Below are 22794 nucleotides of genomic sequence, written 5' to 3' on the forward strand. Positions count from 1 at the left end.
GCCCTGTATATGAATTTTTAGAGCGCTCACTTGCTTTATCGCCTTCTATACAAGCTACTTGTTGATTATCGCGAATGATTTTTCGCGCTACCGCTAATTGTGAATAATATTTGTTATAGAATTCTTCGCGCTCCGTATATTCATCCTCTAATAATTCAAATTGAACCGTATTTTCTATTTGCCCCTGAACCTCATCGAATTCGCCCTGTAAATGTTCTATATTATTTACCATTTCTATAGCCTGTAATACTTCTAAATCTGAAATCGTTTCACCCTTAGTTATTTTAACATTTAACGCTAATTAAATTTCGAAAATATTGTGAGTTTGCATTTAAAACCGCCTATTTTTCGCTTTAAATCTCCATACTTTTATAATGAATTAAATAGTAAACAGAAACAGATTATAAATCGCTTGACATTCGACCTAAACGTTCTAAGAATTATGACATGTGCAGAATGAAGGTACAAAACTGATAAATAAAAGGGAATGTGAAAGTGAAATGGATATGCTCACCACAATATTTGTATACGTTTATTCTAACAGCAGGCCTCCTGGTGCCACAGATCTTCGCATCAACAAGTAGGGTAGGTTTTCACAAGTTTTAAAACCACAGTTGTCCAATTATGTAACTGTCTTAAGAATAACGTTCGACAGTCTATAACGCGCTCGGGCCACTATGGATGCACTATATCGCCCGCTAATTTGATGACACAAATATGAGTTCGGAATTCGGAACCGGTGAATTTACAGTGTTTTCACACAAGAATTTGATGATTCGACTCGAATGGACCTTGGTTTTGCTTGATATGCACTTCGCTTGTGCCGCTGGTAAATAATCAAACTCCATGTGAAAAACTGACTTTATTTTGAATTACACAATACATGAATATATGAACGCTAATAAGTATTATGTCCGCTCGCTCTGAATGCTGTTTCACCGATCTCGTCTCGTATTTGAGTGCTGTCGTCTTTGGGGTGCCTTTAGGGGCTCGCCTTATCTTCATATATGGCTTAATATATCTTCCTACGCTACTATGTTGCAGGATTGTAAAAATGCATAAAATAAACTTGAATTAGATAGACGCGTGAACACAGGGTGATTTGAAATGCTACAGTGTCAGGAATTGTAGAAAATGCATGGTAGTGATGAAAATGAAAATCAACCAGCTCGTGTAATTTATGAAGAACGGAAACTGCCATATGTAGTCTAGCTGAAATCAATTTTCCTTATAACAGCATCCTAATTTCAGAAAAACTGCTGTATTAGTGCTAGAACTGTACGAAATATTTTGAAAAGAAACAAGTACCATTGCTACAAATTGCAAAAAACTCAGGAAATTTTCCCTGCTGATAATGAACGGCGGATTCTGTTTTGTGAGGACATGATGAAACGCGCTAATCGTGACGAAGATTTTATGAAAAAATCTTGTTTACAGATGAGCCTTCTTTTTCTTTAACTGGCCATCACAATCCATCTGTTATCCTAGGGTATTCTACAGAAAATAGGCACATAAGTGTTCCTTACAAAACACAATACCGTCAAAAAGTCAACGTCTGGGATGGTATTTTAGGTGACAATGTAATTGGTCCTTTTTTCATTTTGGGCACTTTCGTAAATACCTAGATCTTCTGAGAAATCACATAATTCCAGCAGTTCGAGCATTACCTATTAATATGGATTAAATTTGCTTGGGAGGTGGTAATTTTTTTTTAAATTACGTTTCCAGACAGTTATTAGTACAAAAGGTACCATAAAAATGCCACCTCGCTCTCCTGATATTGCACCTTTGGATTTTTTCGTATGGGGTTATGTGAAGCAACAAATTTACGACACGAGCATGAACGTGCCGGAAATTTAGATAAATTACGTCAAAAAATCATTCAAAGCATAACACCCGAAATGTTGTCGAACACGTGAAGGCAATTATACAATAGATTGGGCTACTGCTTTGGTGAACGTGGTGGACTTTTTGAAAATTTAATTTAAATTAGTTTTAAAAAAAATTATAAAATTGTTTTAATTTGTGCCGTTAAGAATTTATTATGTTATTTTTTATGAGTTGAGATTAAAAAAACTGTTGATTTAATCTAAGATATAAACCTGCTTTTAAATCTTGTAATCACATCGTTGAAATATTTCCCCAGACCATCTAAAAATAAACTGTCTTTCGGCAACAATGTACCGATAAGACTGTCCATAGTGCTTACGGGTCTATCACAGACATGTGGTGGTTACATGTTATTCTCTTCGACATACAAGTCTATATAATTTTTTCTCAGTATATTTTGTGTTAATGTTAATGTGAGATAATTTTTTTTTCATACTTGTATATTAATAAAAATGTATCATATTTATATTAATATATCAGTCAAGGATGATAATAACTCATCTACCAAAACATGTGTTACTATACAGTAGATCTAGTTAACAAAGAAACTGTTAAACTATTGGGAATAACCATAGATAATCGACTCAACTGGTCGGCTCATATCTCACAACTTAAGAAAAAGCTATCAAGTTCATTATTTGTTATTCGCCAACTAGCAAGGGTTGTCAACTTTGAAACATTAAAAATGACATATTTTTCTTTATTCCACTCCCACCTAAACTATGGTGTAATTATATGGGATAATTCAACAAATGCACTTCAAATTTTTAGAATGCAAAAGAAAGCTGTCAGGATTTTAGCAGGGGTGTTAGTTATCTAGAACACTGCCGACCTTTCTTTATCAAATTCAAAATTATGCCGCTACCTACTCTGTTGATATTTCAAGTTCTAACAGAAAACGTGCCCATTTAATAAAGCAGTCTGATGTGCATGTTCACAATACGCGAAACTGTCACTACCTACGAACTCATCGCTGTAGATTAAGTCTTTCAGAAAAAAATTGCCTTAATTATAACTATTACAATATTTTACCAAAAAGTATAAAACAGCTAAGCTGTAATAGTTTCGATAAAGTTATAAAAAAATATCTTCTAAAACATTGTTTTTACTGCTCAGAAGAATATATGACTCATTGCAGAACATCAACTGAACTGCTTACCGTAACTTTGCCATAAATGTTTTTCTCTGTAATATGTGTTCTTGTTTGTATATATTTAAGTTACGTTTTATATTCCTTTTTTAATACTATGTATGTTTTTTTGACTTGCTACAAACAATATTTGTATCTGTTATGTAGTTAAATAAATACTCTACTCTACTCTACAGATCGTAAACTATTTTGCTATTGTTTCCTAAAGTTGCCGGTTTGGTTTAAGTTTCATTGTCTTACGAACGCCAACCTTTCCTTATATGTTATTTCTTATATATGTTCACCCTCAGACTTCAGCTTATTTCATTTTGCTACTTTTATCCTGTTTTAAGCACTTAGCATGTTAGTCAAATCTACTGCAAGTTACTTAAAGCTAGACAATTTATAATTTGTGAAGCATATGAGTTGGTAATTTTAGAATGTGACAAAAGTAAAAATAAAATAAGTTTGGTGTAGTAAAATATTTTTTCAATTTGTTTTGAAAATATTTATTTATCTTGTGATGGATATTAAAATAGGCCTGTAATAATTTTAGCTGTACGTCTCATCTTTATCTGTATGTGTTATATTTTTGGTACTCATAGCGTAGCGATACTCTCCCGCACTCGCTTTTTTTTATATACACCGGAAGAGAAAGAACAGAAATAACAAAAGTAAAAAATGTAGTAAGACAAGGAGAGGCGCTCTCAACGGTACTATTTATTCTATCACTAGACAAGATAATAAAAAAGGTGTCAAACGCAGGAACTATAAACAAGAATGCAGTACAAATAATAGGATATGCGGACGATATAACCATAGTAGCAACAGATAAAAAGGCATTAAAGAAAACCTTACAAGAAATAGATAACGAAGCCAAACTGAGAGGACTGGAAATAAATGAAAATAAAAAAAATACATGAACATAAGCAAGAAAAAGACGACACAAATGACAAAACTGAAAATAGATGCACACAGTTTCGAAGAAGTTAAAACATCCAAATATTTAGGAGTACTAGTCAACAGAAAAAATGAAAGTGTAGATATGAAACGAAGATTTCAAGCGGGAAATACAGCGTTTTATAGAAATAAAAAAATGTTTATAGATAAGAAGATAAGCCGAAACACAAAGTGAAAATCTAGAAAACGACCACAAGACCAATAGTAGTATATGCTGTCATCTCAGAAACTGTAAAACCAAAACCAGAATGGGATGGTCCCCCACACAAAAAGGATCTTCAATTGAAAACAGCTACAGCTTCTTCATATATATATATCTATATATATATATATATATATATATATATATATATATATATATATATATATATAAATATATAATATATATATATATATATATATATATGTACATATATAAATATATATATATATATATATATATATATATATATATATATATATATATATATATATATATATATATAGTAAGTAATAGTAATAGTATAATAATTTAACACTATTCTCGAAATAACAGAGTGCAATTTACGCTGAATACTTCACTAAATACTAAATCATTCCTATTTTTGGTATAAGCCAAATTTGGCTAGATGTGTAGTTAATATTTGGATCTACCAGACTATTTAAAAATCGATGATCATAATTTATTGCCTTACGATAAATTTATTTTAGAAAACATCGAACTATAGCTTTAGTCAAAGAAAATCGACCAATTGGTGGCATCTGCTTCCGACCGTTTCAAACGCAAGGATTTACAGAAATAGTTTTTTGCGCTGTTACTTCAAGAGAACAAATTAAAGGTTACGGTACTCATTTAATGAACCATTTAAAAGATTATCACATCTCTAAAGGAATTCTACATTTCTTAACGTTTGCTGACCAGAATGCCATTGGTGAGTATGATTCACTAACACACTTATAATATAGTTCCATGAAAGAAAAACATTAAACAAACAATTTTAAAAAAATCCAAATTGTGTAAGTCCTTGCAATTTTGCCGTCTATATCAATTCTCCTCTAATCTGATAATATTTCTGGCGTATTTTATAAAAAGTTTTGGCAAAATGGTATTGCATTACCTAACTCCTTTGGCTACTTTAATTTTACCTGTTGCTTCATGAAGTTTTCAGTTTGAGTGGCATTACTGTATACGTATTGTATAAGCCTTGTTTATCTGTAATCTATTCTACATTGTTCCAGTGCTCGTATTATTGATGTTAGTTCCACCGTGTCAAATGCTTTATGGAAATCGATAAATACCAAGGATAAGCCTATTATGCTCCACAGACTTTTCTATCAAGACTTTAATTGCTTGAAGATGATCATTTGTCCCATAACTTTTCCTGAACCCGACTTATTCTCTTGATTCATAGAAGCCCAGTTTACCTCCTAAACGTTTCGCAATGATTTTGATGAATTGCTTATACAACTAACAAAGACTTATCGGTCTGTGGTTCTCAAGCTCGGTGATATCATCTTATTTATGGAGAAGTATTGTTATGGCTCCTGTTGTGTACTGTGAGTGTACTCTCAGTTGTTCCACTGAGATTGGATTGTCCCATTTTCAATGCATAGATTAAATAAGTCTTTAATCCGTTTTAATAGTGTTTCTCCTTTAAGTTTTACAGCATCTATAACTACGCCGTCTTTTCTAGGTGTCTTTTATGTACACTATCTATTTAAATATTATGTTTATATGGGATTAAGCCACAATTGATGGTAATTAAAATTACATGTTTAACTAACTTAAGTTTGATGGTTCGATTTCCACTCCGGAAATCGTTGTCAAAAAGAACAATTATTTATAGAATTACTGTTTAAAATCTATTTGTCTGACTAATAAATCTGTCTGATAAATCAGACTAAGTTTAAAACTAAAAGTGTACTGATTATATAGGCTACATGAAATAAATCCAGAAACTTCCAAAAAAGGTTCGAACTTCTCGATTCACAATTTCTTTAAACTAAAATCTAAAATCCAAATCACTTTACAATTAGTTATTCCTCGTATTCTATATAGTACTAATTTTAATAAAATTGTAGGATATTTTGAAAGGCAAGGTTTTTCAAAAGACATAAAGATGAACAGAGCCGCTTACCAAGGATACATTAAAGATTACGAAGGTGCTACACTCATGCATTGCGAACTCAATCCTAAAATAGTCTACACTGAGTTTACGAGTATGGTGAGGAAACAAAAGAAATTTGTAAAACAATTGATCTATCAGCAGCAAAAAACTGTATCGAAGGTGCATCCAGGGGTAACGTTTTTCAAAGAAGGTTTGTTATAATTTATATCTTTCCTAGAGCTTTTAATAGCACGTAATTGATGTTCTGCTCAATTTTAACCTTTCAGATTACAAACCTAGGGCTATATAAAAAGTTATTAAATCATCCCATAGATGGGACTGTTACAAATGAAATGACTATTTTGTTTCGTTGACACATCTGTTTCAAACTAAATACAAAATCTGAATTTGATCGTCCTGTTGTTGAACAAATATGAATGCGATTTTTTAGATATGTTTTAAATAAACTTATTTTTTTCTTCTTCGCCGAATCTTTCTTTTTTTCCTTGTTTTGTTTAAAAATGTTCGTTATCATGTATGAGTGTAATAATGATTTGTTCTTCTTATGACCCGCCCACAATATTTTTTTTGTAAACGTTTTCTGTAAAAATCGGAATGCCACCTCACATAGTCATATGTAGTCGTTTTTCACAGATCCACTCTGATTTATTTAGTATGTAGTAATTATATTATCATTTATGTGATCCAGTACCCGGTAAAGCTAATGAAGCGAGCTGTAATAGCTTAAATGACATTTTGTGAATTTCTAGTACTGAATATTAAATATTATTTTAGGTGTTAGGAGTATTCCCATCGAGTCTATTCCAGGAATAGAAGAAACTGGTTGGAAACCAGCATCTAGAACCACCAGAGGGCAGTTGCTTGAAGAAACTCAGGATGCCGACACTTTAGCAGGTCATCTTAAAAGCGTACTAAGTGCTGTAAGTAATGGTATACATTCATGCGATTATTTCTTATTTTATATTTTCGTTCTTTAAGGTTAAGATACACGAAGATTCCTGGCCTTTTAGACAACCAGTTGATAGACATGTTGTACCGGATTATTATGATCATATTAAATATCCAATGGGTAAGTTCGTAAGCTATTTATTTTAGTCATTTATGTTTTAGGTTTTTATGTAAGCTTTTTTTAACTACAACCTATTGTTTAACCTACAATTAATCTAGGTTAGATTAATTGTAGGTTAAAATAATTAATTGCGTTCAACCTTGAGAAACGTTGACTCCCTAATTTATTTTTGATTGGGTGAGTTGAAATGTACTACTATTGACTTTCGGAAGACAATGCAAGTTAAAGCCCGGTTGTTACTTTAGAATAATGTTTAAAATAGTTGAAAAAGAGTCAATTATTATAATATAATATAAAATATATTCCTATTACTGTCTCTCCAGCTAGTCGAAAAAATTCTGTTTTGTAGATCTGCCGACAAATAAATTTAACGCGTTTCTGTACACGCGTTCGCCGTTACAAATTTATATGGGAGTCAATCTGCACAATCATTACATATGTAATGCTATAGGTAAGAGAGATCAGAAAGAGAAAAAGAATTAGGTGTATAGGTATATGGTGCATCGTTTGCTTTATATAAACATTTGACCTGTAATAGGAGTATAGTAAATGAAGGATTGAATCAATAATTTAATGAAAATATATATTTTTATTTTCATATGTGTATAAAAGGAGTTGAATGCAAAAAATTTTTTACACATACTCTGCAGTAAAATTCATTGTCTATTTTGTTACTAATATAAAAATACAATGCAGTGCACTGCAACATAATTCAATATAATAATACAATACAAATTAAAATGCAATATTCATAAGTATTTACAAATGACAATATACATAACTTACTGACGCATATGTTTAATTTACCATGATAATATTAATAAAATAATAATAATAATAATAATTTTAATAAATATTAAATATATTTACAAAAGGAATATTTTTATTCTCGAGAGAGAAAATATATATTTTGTCTCTCTCTTACCTATATCTTACATATATAATGATTTTGCCGATTCACTCCCGTACAAATTTCCAACGTCGAACGCGCGTAATGAAGTATAACTTTAAAAAAATTTTTGTGGGAGCAACAACTCGGATTATGTTGTAAATTTTCATTTTATTTTAAAATTTAGCATTTTTGCGTATATTACATATATTTAATAAGATTATTTAATAAGATAAAAAAGAAATTTCATATTGAGATTCGAACTCACATATACCAGCGTATGAACCAAACACGTAAAAAATTTACCAATTAGGCATGACACTAACGTATTTCAAAATTGACAGTTCTCGGTCATACAGTGATTTATTGTAATTATTATTTTGAAATCTAATAATAAAATAATTATGAACATTTAATAAATAATACAAAACATATCACATTAATAATAATATTAATATATATAATATTAAATATATATACAAAAGGAACATTTTTATTCTCGAGAGAGAAAATATATCTTCTGTCTCTCTCTTACTCATATCTTACATATGTAATGATTTCACCGATTCAATCCCGTACAAATTTCCAGTGTCGAACGCGCGTATAGAAGCATAACTTCAAAAATCGGTTTTATAGGTCTGCCAAGTATGTCGCTAGTTTGTAAAATATAATAAAGAATTCATTTATTGTCAACAGCTATTTTTTTTCTAAGAGACCTGAAACTTAGTTTATGGGTTCATCTTGGCATAAGGAAGAATCCTATTGAGATTGGGGTCGACAGATCTTTTTTTTTTCTTTTCATAGTTTTACGTCTTTTCTTTTTCTTGCAAGAACTGACATAGAATCTTAAAACGGGCATATAGGTTCCGTTTGGTGAAGGAATTTTGTCTTTAACTTACGTTTTCTTTTTACAATTTTGTGTCTTTTATTTTACTTGAAAAGAAAGTTCTGATGTCTTGGCACTTGGTACAAAGGTTACACTTGGAATAAAGAAAAACTCTACCAAGTTTATGGCCAACAGGTCTTCTTTTTCTTTTCATAGTTTTACGCTGTTCCTTTTTCTTGACAGAGCTATCCAAGACTCTTGAAACTTGGCAACGTAGGTTCCTTTTCGTGAAGGACGAACGTCTCTGTTCCTCCTCTGTCTCCAATGCTGTATCCAATTTCAACAATTTTTTTTCGCAAAAGTTAGTTCAGACCATGGACGTATAAACACAGATGGACTCAGTTATTTACATAAAAATGTGAAGCCAAAATTATTTGACTAGGTCACATTCTCAGCACCTTCAAATGTTGTCACATTTTTTTATTAAAATATCTTATTCACGTATCGCTGAAAATATTACTATATTTATTTTATACTCTACAGGTGCTATCAAACCAAAATAATAATTTATTACTTATATTAATATATTTAATTGTAATTAAAACATCAAGTGTGCACATAGTGTGCATATCATTTAATAATAGCGTATAACAGATATCAACCAATTATTTTATATGTAGAAGCACTGAAACCTATTTATTAATGGCAACGGTGTTTTCTCTGTCTTATGGCTCTACGTCAAACTTCAAATGCTGTTCCATGTCATGTCCATGTTTATTTACTTTTTACCCAACATGAGGAAAAGTTGTTTTTCGATATTTTGGCTGTATTTTAAGTGATATTTGTAAATAGTGAAATAAATAAATTATAATAATGGTGCTACAGTTTTGCATTTGCAAAAAAAACGAAATGTTTACATCCCAATGTCTCATTTAATTTGTACGTACTGTTTGTTTACATTATTTAAGATGTCGAACTGAGGAAGCCTGTGTGTTTACATTTTAAAATATGTCTTTCATAGGCGTACCATTGGGTTTATTCATATCAATTAATGTATTGAACAAGATATTAGTTCATGAAATTAGTATAGATATTTTTAAATTGTAAGTAGACATCATCTGATTAAAAAGATTTGTTTAGTAGCTTTTTAATTTAATATTTCTCATGAATTAACAATAAATTAGTGAAATGAATAAAACTCATTTATTTTTCTATGTAGGTTTCCAAATAATATTGATTAATGATGAAACTTACTCTAAACTTCAACAGAGAAAACAGTATAAAAACCTTTCAAAAGCATCCTTTTTGGTTATTTAAACTTGTAAGGAAGCTGAAAAATATTTCAGATTTTTTAATAAAACTATAAATATCTACAACAGACGAGTTAAAAACCTTATGAATATTTTGATTAATAAAACCATAAAAAATGTCGCAAAATCAATCTATGAGCATTTTGGTGACCATATGTATGATGAAGATGCAATCGATGGTTACTCTATGCAACTTTTAAAATTGGTTCTTGAGAAATATTTTAAAATTGAAATTCATCATGAAACGAGGACTACTTTAGATGCTAACACCGTGCGCATAAGAAGCGTTCTTACTAAGACTGTTTTATTTCGCAATCAATACAAATTTATTTCTATACCAACATCTTCTATTATGTCTATTTACTATTTTTACTTTAATATTTCTGTTCGGTAAATAGCTTTCCAATAATTTATACATTTTCACGCCTACTTTTTAATAAGTAGGTATATTTGCAAATAATTTTATGTCAAATGCCAGCAAGAGCTTTGGAATGATCAATAAATAATTTTGTAGCAGAAACCCTTACTACGAGGAATCTATTCATATTGTATTAAAACAAATTTGTCACAATTTGAAAAAATATGTTTTAACACATTATCAATAAATATAGGTATGTACTTAAAGTTGACAAATGTATATTTTTTAATTGTTTTTTTATCGTAGGATTATTTGATACCTATTAAAAAATTAACTTGAGCTCAACTATATTTTATTGTATTAATTTTAAAGCAAATAAAATTGTATTTTATTTTTTCTATAAAAACTTGTTTTTATACATTATTACTACTTCCAATTATTAACGTCTGAATAATTATCCCCGCGAGTAAAAATTCAAGCACGCTTATGCTCATTGAGGAAGTATCACAGTCTATCGATACCCGTTTTACTCCCCTTTACCCTCTTGTCCAGGAATATCGAAGCTTCAAAACAGTGTGTGTTTAAGGTATCTTATTGCTGGGTCCATCTATGTTTATACGTCCATGGTTCAGACTATCAATGCTTTCTGGTGCAACAGCCGATTTTGGAAGACCTTTATCAAATCCACCTGTTGGCAATTTGCGAATATTATTAGGGGAAGGGCGGGCAAGATGGCATACTTGGTTATGAGTGTTAAATACATAAATAATTATAAACTATTATTTTTACGAAGAAAACAAAAACAAACTTAAAATTAAACATCTTAGTCCATACAAAGTTCTCAAATGAATTTTTTTTTTTTTTAATTCCAGCACATTCTGAATGCGACCAGTTTTGGAAAATTTGGCATCTTAATTATTCTTCACAATATTTTTTTGCTTTTTTTCGCCGACTGCTGTCTATCATAATTGTTGACAGTGCTTCCTCCATCACTTAAATCATTCACTATTTTTCTTTTCACGGCATCCCTTTTTCTGCTTTTTATTTCTTGTGATTGCTTTTCATTTTATTTTTCGCGGAGATATTTCAGGAAGGGGCTCTAAATTAATACATCTTGGTATTGGCCAGCTTTACGTTTGGTAGATTTTCGTACTTTTCTCCGGCATACCACCCATCAGGATTCTTTAAATAGATTCATCTTTAGAACCAGATTTTGTCGACTACTGATAATTAAAAAACAATAATAATGAAAATAAACACAATTTAAGGTCACATGCAGAGTATAAAACATAATTACGAAAAAGTGCATCTTACATCGATGCATTGAACTCGACCAGCACTTATTTACAAATACACCAATAATGGTGCCATTAGATACACAAGACTTGATGTGGACAGTGTTGCCACTATTTACAATAAGTATTCAGAATTGCGGTTACGTAGAACCGTTAGCTTGACTATGAGAAAAAATCTGAATTCTCGTTTAATACTGAATATATCTTTTCTTTTATGCCTGTTAATATTAAATGCTTAACAAATGTTATTTTTAAATTTATTTGTTTCTTGTAACATTTTTTATCACTGTGTACAGGTGAGTTATTTTCCAGATTTAAAAACCATGGCTGAACGATTGAAGTCAAGGTACTACGTGTCTAGACGACTATTTGTAGCTGATATGATGAGAATATTCACCAACTGCAAGTTTTACAATTCCCCAGAAACAGAGTACTACCAATGTGCCGAGAATCTCCAGCAGTATTTTCAAACGAAAATGAAGGAAATCGGTTTATGGGATAAATAAATACTTTTCAAATTTATTGGACTTTTTAGTTACCTACTAAATTTAATTTCACTAATCCTATTAAAGTACAACAATTTGGGAGTCAAAGTGTAAGGACTCCAAAAAATATTAGACGAGTTAGCAGTATATACAGGGTGCACGAAAAGTAGCTTTACCAAAAACAATTTAAAACAAAATGCAATTTCAAAAATATAATTTATTTACTGTCCAATAAAAAAAATAAGGTCCTACAATCCTTCCACTTCAAATTCCTGCCCAAAATGTAACACTTGGAAGATTTAACTCTTCTTCTAAAACCGCATGTGGCTTCATCTGTCCACAATCCGATCGGCAAACTTATTTTCAACTTCAGATTGAATTACGAACAATTCTGAAAATTCCACTCTCCTGTCAAAATCATCTCCATGTAAAGCATGTAGAAGTCGTTAGCGGTAGCATTTCAATTTCAACTCCCTCATTATGTCTTGGATACTTGACCAAGGCAAGTTCTAAAACCCGTCTTCCAGCAGATACGGTGGGTTTTTAACAACACTTCCCGCAACTAACTGAAGATTTGATGCTGAACGTGAAGTGCGTAGACGACCACATCGAGGATAAATCAGAAACATTGCCAGTGCTCTCAAATCTCTTGTTTAAATTAAGTAAGGCCTGTCGTGTTAGCGGCACAGTTTTGGGAAATTTCTCCTCAAATAATGTTCTCACAATACCGCTGTTTTTTATGTCTGTCGCTACATCTGCATCGCGAATACACATTGGCTTCAATTTGCGATTCATTTGTAGTAATGAATCCTTGTTCCTTGCGCTTTGCACAATGAATACTAAATGAATAATGGCGGTATAGCCTATACTGAGCCATCGCATTCTCTCGATACCACTGTTGCCACGTTTCAAAGTAAGTGTGTGGTTTCAGCAACCTTTTTTTATCAAGTTGTAAATATATTCTAATATTTTGGAAATGGCACTATTTACCAATCAAATTTTATTGAAACTAAAACATATAAAATAGTTCTATGAGGTATTGCCTACGTGTTTACGTTAATGACTGCCAGGAGACAAGCAGGTGTAAACAGGTAAGCAAATATAGGTGACTGTACCGATATGTTTACCAATTAAAATATATATCAAAATAAAGATTATTTAATATCAAACGCGATCAGTGGCGGCTTTTGGGAGTAGGCAGGATAGGCCGGGCCTACCCAATAATTTTAAGAGCTTTAAAATGGAAAAACATATTTTCAAAAATTATGTTAATGCATGTAAATAACTTTTAAATGTACTAAATCACTCAATACATTAGTGTCCGTTAAAACAACTATGCTATTATATTACCACAGAAAGCATCGAATCGTATTCAGGCATTTTAAATATCATTAATAGGCCCGAGCGTAACTGGCCGACCCAGCTCACATAAGATACCCGTACAAAAAGCGTTTGAAGTTAAGCAATTTGCCGGACAACGATTTATATCGTCGTGTTATGCTTGCTGTTTAGGCACCAGACAATCGGGCCTACGTCGACCACCGTTGTCACTTGTAACGTAATTATCGAATTGTAATATAAATTTTTTTTTAAATTATGGTAAAAAAATATGTAAAATAATCTATAATTGTAACATATTTTTAAACAAACAACACAATTGCAAACAAGTGCACGGTTGCCCAAATAAATTTTAAAAAATTCGTAAGATTCCAAAAAAAAAATCACATTTGCATGATTTCTATATCTCCTGATTGTATGCAAATTATATATGGCAATACTGTCGCCGAGCATTAGTTCAATTTTCACTGTTATCTGTTATTACTAGTTGCACTAATTGTTTGGCCGATCGAGGTTGATTTTTTAAAATTGTTCTTGGAATAGTGAGATCGTTTTATAACTGATACATAAAAATGAGTTCTTCTGACGCTTTACCAGGTTGCAGTAATAGTAATATTGATAGTGAGTGTTTGGACATTGTTGTTTCACTATTGGAATCGCCATTATCTAGAAGAACTGAAGTTGATAGAAAAAAAATTATTATGAATGAAAGGCCTACTCCAACATTGCGTATTGACCAAAAAGATGGAAAAAAGGTGCGTACTTTTAATTGTTCTTGGTATGATGTCTATAAATGGTTATCTGGAAGTATTACGAAAAACAGACTATATTGTTGGCCGTGTTTGTTATTTTCTAATAAGAAATGTGTATGGAATTGTGAAGGATACTTTGATTTAAAAAATATGTCTGCCTCCTTAAAAAAACATTCCAGTTGCAAGGAACATTTAAGTAATTTCCTGTCCTTCAAGGATTTACAGAAGAGGGCGTTTTCTGTTCGCGATCTGCTAGATGAAAAATCAAAAATCGCAAAAATTAGATACAATGCAGAAGTTAAAATGAACAGAGAAATCATTAAAAAATTAGTTTCTTTAACTTGCACTTTAGCGAAACAGGAACTGGCTTTCTGTGGCCACGACGAATCCGATGATTCTCTAAATCCTGGAAATTTTAAAGCGATTTGGGAATTAATATTAAAATCAACTCCAGAACTAAATGATCACTGTCAGAAAAAAATATATTTCAGAGGTATCTCAAAAACGATACAAAACGAACTAATCGATCTAGTGAAAGACGAAATTCATATTTTTATCGAGAACGCCATAAATAACTCCACATTTTTTGCATGCATTCTTGATGAAACAACCGATATTACCGAAAGGGCACAATGTTCAATTGTATGCAGATTAGTGGACACAAAAGGCGTTGTTCAAGAATATTTCTTAGGTTTTTTTGATCTAGGGGAAGACCGAAGTGCTCCAGCGTTACGTGACTTACTGTTTAGTGTAATCGGTAAATTTGACTGTAAAGCTAAATTAATTGCTCAAACCTACGATGGAGCTAGTGTTATGTCGGGACAACTTAATGGACTTCAAAAATAGTGAGAGATTCTGCACCGTTAGCAATATTTACCCATTGTTTTGCTCACCGCCTCAACTTAGTTTTACAGCAAAGTTGCTCCAACATTACAACAGTCAAAATATTTTTCTCAACGCTTCAAGGTATTCCAGCTTATTTTCACCAATCGTCCAAACGGTCCTATTTTTTAAATAAAATACTTGGAAAACGAATTCCCACAAATAGTGAAGTAAGATGGAATTCAAATGCAAAAGTAGTATATGCTGTGTCACAAGAAAGAAAAAAATTGTTACAAGTCTTTCAGGACATAATGAATTGCCCAGAATCAAATGCAAAATCAATTAGGCAGGCAGATGGTTTTAAACGTAAGTTGGAGGACTTGGAATTTGTATTTTTATTAAATGCTTTTAGTGATATATTTCAACAAACTGAGCTCTTATACAACATCTTGCAGAAGAAAATTAATGATGTTCAATTGTGTGCCAATTCAGTGTCCAGATGTGTTGCAATGTTAAAGAGCTGGAGAAATGACCTTACATTTTCTAACCATTTCAACATTGCTGTTAGCGAAACCAATACTAAACCCAGCTTAAGTCGTAGTGAACTTGATATTTTACCTGGTAGTTTATCTAATAACGGAGATCAAAGTTTTTTGGAGAAAGCTAAAACTAAATTTAGAAGGATATTTTTTGAGATTTTGGACAATATTATCACTCAATTAGAGCAACGTTTCTCTGATTACAAAAAGTTTCAATTTCTGGAATTGGGCGATAATAAAAGATTCACAGAATATGGCGCTAAATTTCCACAAAAAGCTTTGGACTCATTGATGGATACATATGAACCACTTTTTAATAAATCTTTATTAAAAACAGAACTGGAAATGATTTTTTCTGCTATTCATCGTGAAAATTTTCACGATAAGAGTTTGTTAGAACTAATTAAAAGTATGTTTGATAACGAAACCAATGAAATTCTTCCTGAAAGCTATAAGTTATTTTGTTTACTTGCTACAATACCTGCAACAAGCGCTTCGGTTGAAAGAACTTTCTCCACTTTAAAGCGAATAAAGTCATCTCTTCGAAATACAATGACGCAACATCGGCTTTCATCACTGTCTACTGTATCAATCCAGAAAGACATTCTTGCTCAGTTAATGGAAACGGGCGACACATTTTATGAACGAGTAATTGACAAATTTGCACAAAGCAAAGAGAGAAGAATAAACCTGCTCTATAAATAATAAAATATGTTTGTAATCTATGTGTATATTTTAGTTCATAATTTGATTTAGTTTACAAATAACATAATTAAATGTAAGTCTGTTACAGTTACCTTATAATTTTAAGTATTTTTATAAATAAAAATAAATTTATATTTGCATATTATGTAAAATAAAAGAGATTATAGAAAGAGAGAGACAACAGGGGTAAACAAGAGCAATATAAGCAACAGAGAGAAAAAGAAACGAACAGAAAAAGAGAGGCTGCGCGCGCGAGATAACGGTCTAGAAAAACCGAGAGTGGGTTTAGTTGGTAGGCATTGTAACACGGATTCATCCGGAGGCAAGGCCCCCAGGGGTAACTGCGTTCAGATGTACTCCGTTTACTCTGAATCCAACACACGCCAGGTACGATTCATCTGATACGGTCTCTAGAAGATTCCCACTCTCAGACAAAAAAAAATGTATTACACACACTGGCGGCTACAGAAATTTTTTTGGGGAGATCATGGAGCTTGAGGGTGATTACTTTTCTCTGATGCACTTTTAGTGTTACCACCAATAGGATAAGTAGGTTTTCAAATATTTTTAAGGGGGGGGGTCACGACCCCGTGACCCTTCCTCTGGATCCGCCACTGATTAGACACAGCTATATGTAATTTGCTGGCTTGGCCTACCCAAAATTTTACCACACCAGCCGCCACTGAACGCGATTAATTACCTATTTGGCAATACATAGATCTATGTATATAGACCAAGAAGCTTATGACTTAAAAGTATGAGAACAATAAGTATAAGGAACTTCAATACAAGAGTCTCTTGGAGGGATCTTCAATGTATTCAGTACCTACTATTTAAAATATATTTAACAATTTAACTAAAACATGAAAAAAAAATGCGAGGGAATGACGTACGAATCAAACAGTTGAATGTAGTGAAGAAAGACGCTTTCGAATAACAAGGATAGACAGAAAAAGTAACAAGACGGACAAAATAGCTAGAAAAAGTAATATTAAATATAGATGAGAAAATATTAAAGTCGTAACACCTTGTAAGAAAAACCAGCAAAACAAAAGAATAAAAAATAACAGAATGGAATCCTTTTAGCTAGACGAACGAGAAGTCTACCTTAAAGAGAGAAGAATAAAAATAGAAAAGCAGTATTAGTATGATATGTGAGAAAAGGAAAATGGAAAAACCGAGATAAATGACAGAGGTTGAGAGAACAAAGGCAGTGAAAACTATAATATCTTTGATTATATATGAATATTTCGCGTATCGTATTTATAAGTTGTAGTCTCTTGACCATTGGACGATTGTGTTTGGGACAATTTTACACCTTAAGTATCGCTTCAGCATTAATTTTATGTTACTCTTCTCATAGTAGGTATATAACAAATTTGTTCAAATGACCTAGCAGGAGGATGATTTGAGGTTTGTAAAATTAAAAGTTATTCAAAATTTTCTTTACCTTTCGTGGATTTAAAATAGCAGAAAGGGACGAGCCGTGGTCTAAAGAACCAAGAATCTTCCCAAATATGTTTTCTACTAAAATAATTTTGGTTTGAATATTTCATGTATGTATATTGAGTTGCATACTTGAACATAAGTAGATCAGAATCATGGTATGAACACAATGAATGTATTCATTGTACCATGGATCAGGATATGCAACCCAACATACACGTAACCACCCAAGCTAAAATGGCTTTAGTCCGTTGTAGTTGTAACTTGTAATTAGTGGATTAAATTAGCATCCCGTAATTACCGAGAAATATAAAGATGATAACTTGTGGGTGAGTTAAGTAACTATAAAATTATAGTTAATAATTAAGATTCTATTCCATTTTAGGTTATGTTTTGAAGTAGCAGCTGATTAATAACAAAAATATACAAACTCCATAAACATTTTAATAATAAGCGGAATACCAAAGGAATACTTTAAAAAGTAAACTTAACCATGTCAGAGCTATCGGATGAATCAACAGAAGGATCTGCAATAAATTCGAATGAGCACCCAACTATTGGACAGAAAAGTACAAATAACCAAGCAAAATCAGAGCAATATGCATCAAGATTAAATAATTTACAAAGAATACAACAGAAAAAACAGGCAGTGCTTTCTTTGCCTTACAACGAAAAATTATTGAAGTTGGCAGTGTATTCTAAATGCCAAGTAAGTAAAAATATTTGTTTTTCTTGATATACTGATACAATTAAAAAAAAAATAAAACTAAAATTTATAATTTAAATGCAAGCACCTTGATATAAGCATAATAATACCTTATACATAAGTCTTTGACAAAAAATTGAAAATAAAACAGTGTGTAGGTGAGTGAAATAATTAAATTATATTATTCATTGTAAAATTATATTTTTTGGACTTAGTAATTATTGTTGTCAAAAGCAAAGAATATAGATGCATACTTATGCGTCTATATTCTTTGTCAAAAGGACAACCATGTGAAGATTAGATATAAAAAGAAGTCAAGGAAGTATAATGTTTAAAACAGGGATAAAATTCTACATACAAGAACACTTATGATACACGAAATAGAAAAAGGAAATTTTGTGATGCAGATAATATGAATAAAACTAATTCATTTGAAAAACATGTTTAATATTTTCTGAGAAAATGATTTCCAAAACTGTCTTTACTTAATAAGACGCGATAGCTAGTTTGTCTTCAGTTTCATGGGTGAAAGACAATTGAGTATAAAAAGTATGTGCTTTACCTTATATATATATATATATATATATATATATATATATATATATATATATATATATATACATATATACAGTGTAGGTAAAAGTTTATGGTCGGTATGGTAAAATTTAACAGGATATGTAACACAGATATAAAATCATATTTTCAGGGAATAGACAAAGATAACAATCATATTTCCCCTTGGTCTCCCCTCCCTATTTCTCATTGACACCCATTGCCCATTAGTGAGACGATTAGTTGCGATCAGAGATATTTTACATCTCTGGTTCCGATCCTAATATAGCTAAGAAACTAGAGGTGGGTCTTCGACATTTTTGTCAGAACCGTTTTTTGTAAACTGTAACTAGTTGATTGTTTACCAGTAGTTTCAAATAAGCGAGTACACAAACAAACATATTGGCTATTATCGTTTATGTGTATAAGTATTGAAGTGAAAGAAACTAACGAAGGATATATTTATTATAACTTAAAAAATAAATTAAACAATACAAATAGTACTTACATTTACATTACACATTATTACACTTTTCTTGTTAACCGTGTTCTTCTTTTATTTAAAATCAAACCAGATTTTGAACATGTGTTCACAAGGAACAGATTTTGTTACAATACTACAATATTTTATGAATATAGTGGTTAAGTTAGGATATACCAGGCGATGGTTTTTCCACCACGGTAATGGACAGTTCCAATCTCCGTTCGAAATTTTTTGTGGGTAATATATCATTAGACAAATACATGTCGACTTAAGTCATCTTTATCAGTTTCTTTTTCTTGTACTGGTTGATTTTCAATAGTACAATCTTCTTTTTCTTTTTTTATAGAAGTAACCAGTGTCTTAACTCTTTCTTTTGTTTTTTATAACTATGTATTCTGATTAATGAATGAGTTTCGATTTACGATTGATCTGCATTTTCGATTTCAAATCTTTATTGATAGTTCGTCAAAGGATTTATTTATTGTAAATATTCAATTAAGAATTCTTTTTCTTAGTCAAAATTATTGACCTAGTATAAGAATAATAATTTTATTTTCAAAAAATGCGCATTTGTAGAAGATGCAGCTTTTATGGTCCACTTTCTGAATATTGCAATGATTGAAACTTCTCCTGACGCATTTCTGTCCGTTTCGACTACTTCTACTACAAGTACTGACATACTGCCACCGCCACCCAAGCGTCAAAAGGTCATGGATACTTCCATTAATAAAAATATTAGTTTAAAACAAAAGAAACAAATAGATATGGATTTACTAAACCTATGCAAAGACTCGTTTGATCCGTTTTCCATAGTTGAAGAACGAGATTTTAAAAAGTTTGCAGGGTGGATTCCTGGATATAAACCGCCAACAAGAAAAACTTGTTCATTACATCAGGTTAATTACTTCAGGAATGTTATATCAAAACTAAGCAAATTATTAGATCACAAGTTGTTAAAGAAGTAGAAAATATCTGTATTACTACTGACCTCTGGACATAAGAAGTAACTGAGAGTTACATCGCATTAACAGGACAATATTTAACCGAAAATTTAGAATTTAAAACGGTACGGTTTTATTAGGCTGCTGCCATTTTTCTGGAAACCATAATTCAGAAAAGATCGCTTTTGAAATTAGTGAAATTATTTCACTTATTTTAAATTTCAGTTTCTAAAAAAACACATTTCAAAAAAGTACCTTATCTTTAGAAAGGCTTTTAAAGTATCAATTACAACATAACAAAGTTCCCAAACGGCCAATCCAAGACGTAGAAACTAGGTAGAACTTCACCTATTACATGTTAAAAAGAATGATCAAGTTAGTAGAGGCAATCCGTTCCAAATTTGTATTAGATAATACAGACTTAGACTTGGACCAAATCTAAATAATGAAGACTGTATTATTTGTTCTCAACTTTCCCAAATTTTACGGCCTTTTAAAGAAATAGCAAGTACAATGAGTGGCCAAAAATACTTGAAGGGGTTCAGTGATTGTTATGGTACGCTGCCTGCAAGAATCTTGCAATAAAATTTTAGCAAACTTTTAATAATAACGTGTAATGTAAATGTAAGTACGATTTACTATTTGTATTGTTTAGTTTATTTTTCAAGTTATAATATATATATCCTTCATTAGTTTCTTTCACTTCAATAAATATACACATAAACGATAATAGCCATTATGTTTGTTTATGTAGGTACTCTCTTACTTGAAACTACTGTTAAACAATCATAGTTATTGTTTACGAAAATCGGTTTAGCTGCGTTAAGAGCGTAGCGAGAAAACTAACAAATATTTTTGAAAAATTTAAACGCAGAATAAAAGGTGACATTATTGCCGAGGGTCGAAAGTCCCTTTGAATAAACAAAAAGTTTTTTTGAATGAGATATTTGAAATTCAAAATCACACTAAAATTCTTCACACTTCTCTTTTTTCACCCCTGTAACTTATTAAAATAAACATTATAGAAGTTTTCAGAGACTTTCGGCCCTCGGTAATAATGTATTCTTTCATTCTGCGTTTAAATTTTTCAAAAATATTTATTAGTTTTCTCAGGATTCGAAAAAAAAAGAATGCATTTAAAAAGCATTGGCCCGAAATTTTGCGCCTACGCTCTTAACGATAAAAACGTCAAAGACGCACCTCTACTCGTTCGTTACCTGTGTCCCTACTTTGATTCGGTGCTTTGACTACGCGACATGAGACGTTGCCAAATAATTTTCTAAGAAGGTTTATTTATTGTGGCGTTATATGCATTTTATTATTTTTATCGGAAATAACGCACAATGTGACTTTAAAATAAGCTTATTTTGATGTATCATTATTAATTTTATTTATATAAAACGATTTCCGAAGTGGAAATCAAAATGTTATATTACACTTATTGTAAAGTAAAATTGTGGCATATTCCCAATAAAAAAAGTAAGCTGCCATTTAAATCCATTTCGCCCAAATTTGATTATCTTGGAACATTGTTCAAATGCTAAAAAGACAACAGGTCAAATAAAACCAATAAGTTTGGCAACGTTGAACTTCCCCTTTTTTATTATATCCACTCATGCAACTTCGGCGATTTAAAGGGCGGACCTAATATACCTCTCTCTTTTTAAACAGGTGTTTCTCACTCCATCTCACGTAAGGTCCATACCGACCATAAACTTTTACCTATACTGTATATATATATATATATATATATATATATATATATATATATATATATATATATATATATATCCATATATATGAATATTTGTACAATCCAAGTGTGTTTTTAGGGCGAAAAATGTGATTGCATTGGATGGAAAAGAGTTGATATCAATCAGCAGAATCCCACATTTACAGATCCTTGTAGATGTGAACATCATCTAGGTAATAATTTTTTTACTTGTTTTTAACATCATAGCAACTTAGCATCTGATCAATTCAGTGCTGAAATTACTGTAATAATCATGGTCAAAAAATGGTCATTGGAAAACTTTGTAAATTGTAATTCTTGCTGTTTGCTAAGTACTGCTTAATCTTGTATTTAGAGCAGAAAAAGTAATATTGTTTCTATCTACATATATTAAATGTTGTTCTTGACATTTTATTATAGCTTTTTAAATATATTGTAATATATTATTTGAATATTTA

General features: G+C 31.2%; 4 protein-coding genes across 7 annotated transcripts in view; all 4 read left to right on the forward strand.

Moving 5' to 3' along the window:
* LOC140445510 (histone acetyltransferase KAT2A-like) overlaps nucleotides 1-12356 on the forward strand; it is a 65311-nt gene extending 52955 nt beyond the window's left edge. For all 3 annotated transcript variants that reach the window (XM_072537575.1, XM_072537573.1, XM_072537576.1), the window contains 5 exons: nucleotides 4670-4890; nucleotides 6041-6277; nucleotides 6862-7007; nucleotides 7066-7156; nucleotides 12147-12356. In XM_072537575.1, coding sequence (XP_072393676.1) covers nucleotides 4670-4890; nucleotides 6041-6277; nucleotides 6862-7007; nucleotides 7066-7156; nucleotides 12147-12340 — 889 coding nt within the window. In that variant the 3' untranslated portion in view covers nucleotides 12341-12356. The remainder of the gene's footprint in view (nucleotides 1-4669; nucleotides 4891-6040; nucleotides 6278-6861; nucleotides 7008-7065; nucleotides 7157-12146) is intronic.
* An 806-nt stretch (nucleotides 12357-13162) lies between these two features.
* LOC140446471 (zinc finger MYM-type protein 1-like) lies at nucleotides 13163-15255 on the forward strand. Its single transcript, XM_072539023.1, has 2 exons — nucleotides 13163-13232; nucleotides 14762-15255. The coding sequence occupies exons 1-2, from the start codon at nucleotides 13163-13165 to the stop codon at nucleotides 15253-15255; spliced, it is 564 nt and encodes a 187-aa protein (XP_072395124.1).
* A 287-nt stretch (nucleotides 15256-15542) lies between these two features.
* LOC140446472 (zinc finger MYM-type protein 1-like) lies at nucleotides 15543-16475 on the forward strand. Its single transcript, XM_072539024.1, has one exon. It carries the CDS (start codon nucleotides 15543-15545, stop codon nucleotides 16473-16475), a length of 933 nt encoding a protein of 310 aa, XP_072395125.1.
* Nucleotides 16476-18110: 1635 nt separating this feature from the next.
* The window catches only part of LOC140445511 (histone acetyltransferase KAT2A-like), a 54624-nt gene continuing 49940 nt past the window's right edge, over nucleotides 18111-22794 (forward strand). The window contains exons 1-3 of one of the 2 annotated variants that reach the window (XM_072537578.1): nucleotides 18111-18246; nucleotides 18307-18630; nucleotides 22437-22530. In XM_072537578.1, coding sequence (XP_072393679.1) covers nucleotides 18415-18630; nucleotides 22437-22530 — 310 coding nt within the window. In that variant the 5' untranslated portion in view covers nucleotides 18111-18246; nucleotides 18307-18414. Of the gene's footprint in view, nucleotides 18251-18306; nucleotides 18631-22436; nucleotides 22531-22794 lie in introns of both variants that reach the window. The other variant, XM_072537577.1, reaches the window with a different exon arrangement.

The sequence above is a fragment of the Diabrotica undecimpunctata genome, chromosome 7, assembly GCF_040954645.1.
Source record: "Diabrotica undecimpunctata isolate CICGRU chromosome 7, icDiaUnde3, whole genome shotgun sequence".
NCBI lineage: Eukaryota > Metazoa > Arthropoda > Insecta > Coleoptera > Chrysomelidae > Diabrotica > Diabrotica undecimpunctata.